Source organism: Crocuta crocuta, unplaced genomic scaffold (assembly GCF_008692635.1).
Source record: "Crocuta crocuta isolate KB4526 unplaced genomic scaffold, BGI_CrCroc_1.0 scaffold139, whole genome shotgun sequence".
Classification (NCBI taxonomy): Eukaryota; Metazoa; Chordata; class Mammalia; order Carnivora; family Hyaenidae; genus Crocuta; species Crocuta crocuta.
Window position 1 is genome coordinate 425,752 of NW_027533258.1, and position 6,831 is coordinate 432,582.

The following is a 6,831-nucleotide window of genomic DNA, read 5'->3' on the forward strand; positions in this document are numbered from 1 at the left end:
GAGTCATCACCAGGGAGACACAACGGAAACCAGTGACAGGGAGGAGTGGGCAGCCGGGGAAGGTTTTATTTCTAAAGAAGGGCTCTTGGGGGCTGTGTCCAGCAGGTGTATATGACTTCACTGCGGGTGTTTAGGTGGTGGCGACCTACAGTGGAGACGGGTAAAGTCAGTGAGGGCCCCTCCCTCACACCTCTCTCCCTCCAGCTCTTTTCTCCCCATGTGTCTCCCCCACTCCTTTTCTCCCCCCTCTGCCTCTCTCCCCACCTCCACCTCTCTCCCCCCACCTCTCTCTCCTTTCCCCCTTCCCCCACCTCTCTCCCTCCTCCTCTACCTCTCTCCCCTCACCTCTCTCTCCCCCTCTCCACCTCTCTCCCCGCCTCCACGTCTCTCCCTCATCCCCATCTGTCTCCCGATCTCACCCTTATGAGGCCGGGCCTCCCTCCTCAGCAGGAGCGCACAGGACCTCAAGGCCGCCTTCCGGGGCACGCGTGCAGGGCTGTCCGGTCGCGGCCCTGCCGAGGCGCCCCCACCTCCCAGAGCGGATGACGCTGGGGGTCCCGGGTGCGCCCGCCGTCTCCTGGGTGGGCTGCCGGCGCTCCGGGAAGCAGAAGCTGCACGTCTCCACTGGCTCCGGCAACACACCTGCCGCCCTTCCAGCTTCCATCCAGTGATCTGCGGGAGGTGAGAGGGCGATGGCGTTGGCCTTGGCCCTGACCCCTCCTCGACCGCCCTGCACTGAGGGGGCAGGGGGCCGGGTTGTCGGGTTCCCCAGCGGGTAAACTGGCCTGCCCGCCCCGCCGCACAGGCAGCCCCCTCTTCAGGCCCCCTTCTGCTTGCGGGAGCCTGCGTAGGAGCACAGGGGCACCGCCTCCGCCGGACCTCAGCCCTGGCAGCCCTGTGGCCCTGGCAGCCCGATGGCCATCGCCCCACCCCCGCCCTGCCTCGCATGCGCCATCTCTTGTCTGCGTGTTGAACCTGATTGCACCTAGAAGGAAAAGAGGCTCTCCTTTTGGAAGCAGGGCCAGTGCGGGACAGAGGGGCCTCCCGCAGCTGGCCCCACATGCGGCCGGAGTGCCAGGGCCTGTTTCCCGCTCACCCTTGGAGGACTTGGCCTGCGTCCGACACGGGGCCGGCGAGGGCTGGCAGGAGAACTGGTCCCCTCTCCTCTTGAGGAAGCAGGCGACTGCCAGGAGGAAGCAGCAGATGATGGCGCAGAGGCAGAGCCCCAGTGTGCTGTAGACCAGGGCCAGCTGGTCGGCGCTCAGCTTCAGCCCTGGCGGGAGGGGGGGTTGCAACACAGCCGTGAGGCCCTGAGGTCAGGAGGGGCCCTTCACTGCCCAAGGCCCTTCCCTGAAGTGTCCCCTCCTCAGGCTAGCAGCACCCTTGTCCTACCGTCTTTATTTTCCGTCGTTAGACCCAAGCAAGCCACATGGTCACCCCCCTGCCACCTTAGAGGGTGAGCCCCCCCCCCGGCCCCTGGCATGTCATGGACCTGTCTGGCTCCTGGAGAGGCTGGTTCCCTTCCTCACCCGGAGGCATGGCTCGTGTGGACCCTTGTCTGGACTTTGGAAGAAATCGCACCCCCCCCCCAAGCCTGGTGGCAACTTCTTCCAAGACCTCACAGCTGGACACCTCTGGAGCTGGCCCTTTTTATGTTTGCTCGTGCTGTAGGACGTAGATTGGGACACCACTAGCAGTGAATGGAAAAATGAACGGACCATAGTCCCAGGGAGATGACCCGGGCCATCCTGGGGAAGGATATTTGAGAGGGAGCTGGGCGCAGCTGTAACGAATCTGGGTTAGCAAACCAGGGGGTTCCTGGAGGAGCTGGGGATCACTTTTCTTCTCAGGGCCTGGAGCCTCTGGTTTGGATGCCAGAGGAAGACTCAGCCCTAAGCCAAAGCTCTCCCCTTGAAATTTTCCTTGGCCTCTGGAATTGGGCTGCTCTGTAAGCCCCAGGTAAAAAAAGGACAGGTGAGCCAGATTTACACGTGTGTGTAATGTACGCATGGTGTGGGCCGCCCCCTGAGCCCTTTCTATATGCAGGCGCTTCGGGCAGCATCTCCTGTAATCCGAAGGAGGACTGATCACCCCGCCTTTCGATACTGAGATAGAACTCATACGTCATCAAATTCACCATTCTAAAGTGTGCAACTCAGTGGGTTTCAGTATATTCACAAAGTCGTGCAATTATCACCACCGTGTGCTCTGAAGACATTTCTGTCACCCACGTAATCACTAGCAGTCACCCCCCCACCTCCCTCGCCCCAGCCTCGGGCACCACTAAGCTGCACTCGGACTCTGGCTGTGTCTAATCTGGACACTTCATATGAATGGAATTGCACAATATGTGGCCCGTTGTGTCTGCTTCTCTCACTGAGCATGTTTTCAAGGTTGATCCCATTGTCATGCGTGTTGGGACTTCCCTCCTTTTTGTGGCTGGATAACTCTACGGTCACCCCCCCCCCATTTTGTTTCTCCATCCATCTGCCAATGGTTTGGGTTGTTTCCACCTTTCGCTGTTGCGAATGATGCTGCTGCTAACATTTGTGCACAAGTGTGCACGCGGATGCGCATTTTCGGTTTTCTTGGGGGTTCACACCGAGGAGCGGAATTTCTGGGTCAGAGTGTAACTCTTTGTTTAACTTTCTGAGGAGCTGCCAGATGTTTTCCACCACGACTGCACGGTTTTACACCCCACTTTGCAGGTGACAAAACTGAGATTCAAAGTCACACTCCCCAGTCGCAGCTGCCACTGGGAGCAGGTCTGATGGGCTCCAGGCCAGTGCTCCGGGCTGGCCACACAGGCAGCGGGGAGGGCACTGCCCTCTTCCTTACACATGCTCCTCAGTAACAGTGGCAGGTGCCCCCCCGACATTTACAGAGGGAGAACAGGAGCTCTGGGTGGGTGGTGCTGTCCTCCCTGTCCCTTGCCGAGAGCTCAGAGAAGCCATGGAGGAGGGGGAAGCAGAGAACCCCCAGTGCGGCGCACCCTACGCTGGTGCTACAGATCTGGAGACTGAGGCCCTAAGAGGAAAGAGGAACCAAGGAAGCACAGGCCCGAGGGCAGAGCAGGCTGACCATCCACACTTCTCACACACACACACACACACACCCCCGCCCCCAGGTCTTTCTACCTGCCTACCTGCTCCTGCTCATCTCTGGAATAAGATGACCTCATACGACTGACTCAACAGGGTTGAGGCTGGCAGCCTCCACATCAGGGATGGATGCCCGGCTACCAGATTGCTAAGTCCAAATGCACCACCATGTAGGTTCAAGGAGAAAGTCCAAACATCTGCATATTTCAGACGTTCTCAGTGCAAATTCCAACACCCAGGCGTGGCAGCAACTGACCACAGATGGTCCCCAAAGAACCGCCTCCCCATAGCTTGCCCTTCAAGTCAGTGCCCGGCTGGGCCTCACTGAAACCTCAGACGGCAGAGGCTATCTGTGCCAGCCCTGCTCTGCCCCTTCTGAGAGCCCGCAGCCCCCTGCTTCTGCTCTCTTGGGAGCCCTGAGCCATCCCTCGAGAAGGCCAGCTGGAGAAGCCACGTGGAGGGGCCCCTTGGAGAGGTCACGGGGAGAGGGGACCGCGAGAAGGAGCAAGGCCCAGCCATGCCAGCATCAGAGCCCAGCACCCACCTGTGGCTACACGGACACCCCAAGCAGACCCCAGACCTGCCCAGCTGAGCCCAGTAATCCAAGGAACCACACAAGATAATAAAGCGGTTCTCTGGAGGCTACGAAGTTTTCAGTGCCTTTTGGATGCTGCAGCAGACAACCAGTGACTGTGCTCCTAAGGGGCTGGTCCCAGCTGCTCCTCGCCCCGCCCTGTCCAGACCAGCGATCTGCCGTTTCCTGCGGACAGTGGACCTAGTTTCTGCCTGATGACCTGCCCCAAGTACTTGACTTCAGAGTCCCCGGGGTGCGTGGGTGGCTCAGTCGGTTAAGCATCTGACCTCAGCTCAGGTCATAATCTCGTGGTTCGTGGGTTCGAGCCCTGTATCAGGGTCTGTGCTGACAGCTAGCTCAGAGCCTGGAATCTTCTTCGGATTCTGTGTCTCCCTCTCTTTCTGCCCCTCCCCTTCTCGTGCTCTGTTTCTCTCAAAAGTAAATTAAAAAAAAAAACAAACATAAAAGAAGTACAGGTGTCCCTTCCCATCTATCTCACAAGAGCATCTTGTAGGTGAGGGTTTGAGGGCCATTTGGAACCTTCTACCAACATGGAAAACACACTTTCCTGATTTCCGTGGATTTGCCAACTTCCCTTCCAGGGCCACATCCCAGCCACATGGACACAGGCATTCACTGGAGCTTGTCCATGGCAGCAGAAGCCTGGGATGGCCAAGACGGACAGACCCCAAGATGTTTGCATGAAAAGCAGGAGGTGGGCACTTGGGATGCAGCAGTGATGAGAAGCACTAAGGACCTGTGGATGCCAGCAGTCATCGCTTCTCTGAGAGGGAAACAGGTGGCCGGAGATGAGATGGAAACTTCTCCCCACACCTTCTTCTTTTTCTCTTCAATGATTTGTGTATGTCATCTATTTGAAACAGAAAACAGCTCTGGTGGTCCGCTTTGTTCAAAGAACCCTGGAGTCGAACAGGTCCGACTGGGAGGGCGGGGAAGTCACAGAGTGCCAGCCGCTGGCGGGGCCGCTAACGGAAAAGCTGTCCCCGCGGCTTTCCACACCACCCGAGTGGGCCCTGGCACTGGGTCTGGCAGCAGGGAGTGCCCAGACTCTCATGGGGGCAGGCGCGGGGTGTGTGCACTTCTCTGCTCTCCTTTGTCCAATCGCCAAGATCATTTGGGTCCACAACCTCAGAAGTCGGCCCTCGGTGACCGTGACCGTGCCAGACAGAGAGGGCTTGCCCCGTGCTTCCTTGTCTGCCGATCCCAGGAGCAAAGGGGCACAGTCAAAAGTTTTTGCGAGAAAAAGGGAGGCATTCTCTGTCCTTGTCTGAAAATCCAGCTCTGGGGATACAGCCCGGGGAGATGCAGTTCTGAGAACAGCCACCAGGGGCACCACTCACAGCTTCTGGCTGCTTGGGAACTAGGCTGGCCCTAGCGCAGGGGCGTTTATTTTCAAGCTGCTGTTTGCTTTTGTTTTGTTTTACTGTCTTCAAAGCCATCTCTTATCTAAAAATAGATTTCCCCCAGACTGCTGCTGTCCCCAGCTCAGGCTCGGGCTGGCCAGTTGATCAACATTATAATTTGTCTCTTAGAGACACAGTTAAGTGGTCTTAACATGATGGCTTGTCACCTAGAGGTGGAGTAAATGGGCCTTTGTGGCTCTGGAAGCTGGGCACCACTGCCTCAGCCGGAAGGTGTGACTTTAAGCCTGGGACCTGCAGCCATAGCTGCTGGAGGTGCATGTGGCTTTGGACACTTTACTCTGCTTCCCCGGGGCCTCAGTTTCCTCCTCTATAAAACGAGGAATGATATGCCTATCAGCATTGTTTGGCATCCCTGACGTAACACAAGTAAACACACACGAGGCAGCTGCCCTGGAAGGACTGGTGCAGCGCGTCGCCAGGTGTCCCCACGCTGCCCCAGCTCAGCGAACAGGGCAGTCTGTCCGTAGGGGAGGAGTGGGTTTGGGGTGGCAATGGTATGACGCCAGGCACACGGGGATCTCTGCTCCTCCCTCTCGGAAGACTCTGGTGCACGCCTTGTGGGCTGCGTCCATGGGGACGACCGGCCCAGCACCCTGGACTCCCCGTTTTTCCCTCCTTCCCTCTGCACATGCCGGTGACACGTGGTCCAAAGTTTGCCTTGAGAAGGCGTTTCCTGCAGTGAGTGTGAGCCTCACTATTAGGTCAGTGGGGGCCTGCAAATGCCCACAGGTGACCCCCCTATTGTGTGTGTGTGTGTGTGTGTGTGTGCGCGCACACACACACACACAGGCGTGACGTTCGGCTGACAGTTTGGGAGACAAGTTTGGAAAAGGATGGGGGGGCACTGTTTCCAGAATGCCACATCTTCCACTCCCCCCCCCCCACCAGGGCCTGGGACCCCTGAGTCCCCATTCTTTCTGGGGCCACCCCCTCTGAGAGTGAACCCCCATCCTGCTGGCAGAAGGGCTCCGACTCGGCCACTCCCCCAGCCCTGGATCAGGCCCAACCCCCTTTCTGCTTGCTCAATCCGCTCCAACAAGGAAGGAAGCCTCCTTCCACCCAGGGTCTCACTCCAGCTACTGCCAATCATCCCCTCCCTTCTCTGCCCGATTTCGCCAGCGTCCCCTCCGTGCCTTCACGGCTAGGTCACTTGTCCACGCTCTCTTCTCTGGCTTCTGCCCCAGGGTTTTATCAAGAGGGTTTTGGTGAGGACCTCAGGCTCGCGTGTAGGGCCTCCCTCGTGGGGGGGGTGCACTGTGTCCCTTGAGGGAACAAGCAAAAAGCCGAGCAAAAGACCAACCCCCAGGGCCACCCAGTGGAGCCAGAGTTCTGAAACCAAAGGAGACCCTGAGCGATTCCTGGGACTAAAGCGGTGTTCTCCCCGACCCCCAAATGCCTCTATGGCTGTGACCCCCAGAGAGAAAACGGCTGTTCCCCCCCACACCCCCGTGATGAGTCTTAATTGCTGTGTCTCTTCCTTAGATGCCTGTCCTGCTTCCCATTTGCTTCCCATTTGCCAAGCCTGCACTCCAGCTCTGACCGCCTTGTGCCTTTTCTCCCGGGGCTCAGCGCTCCCCGTCACCCTGGCTGCTGCTGGCTCCCCGCTCCCACGCACCCTCCCCTCCTCTGGCTTCAGCGCCCCTGCCTGTGATGGTCAGGGTGGGGCTGAGCCCCAGGCCTGGCATCCAGAGCCACTCAGTGACGGTTTGCG

The 6,831-nt window shown here is 58.6% G+C and overlaps 1 protein-coding gene across 1 annotated transcript in view; it reads right to left on the reverse strand.

Annotated features, from left to right (window-relative positions):
* Positions 1-84: 84 nt before the first annotated feature.
* TNFRSF13B (TNF receptor superfamily member 13B) overlaps positions 85-6,831 on the reverse strand; it is a 33,947-nt gene continuing 27,200 nt past the window's right edge. Inside the window, exons 4-6 of the mRNA XM_077746864.1 lie at positions 1,097-1,273; positions 420-672; positions 85-145 (exon numbers count right to left, since the gene is read on the reverse strand). Of these exons, the coding sequence (XP_077602990.1) occupies positions 422-672; positions 1,097-1,273 (428 nt within the window). The 3' untranslated portion in view covers positions 85-145; positions 420-421. The remainder of the gene's footprint in view (positions 146-419; positions 673-1,096; positions 1,274-6,831) is intronic.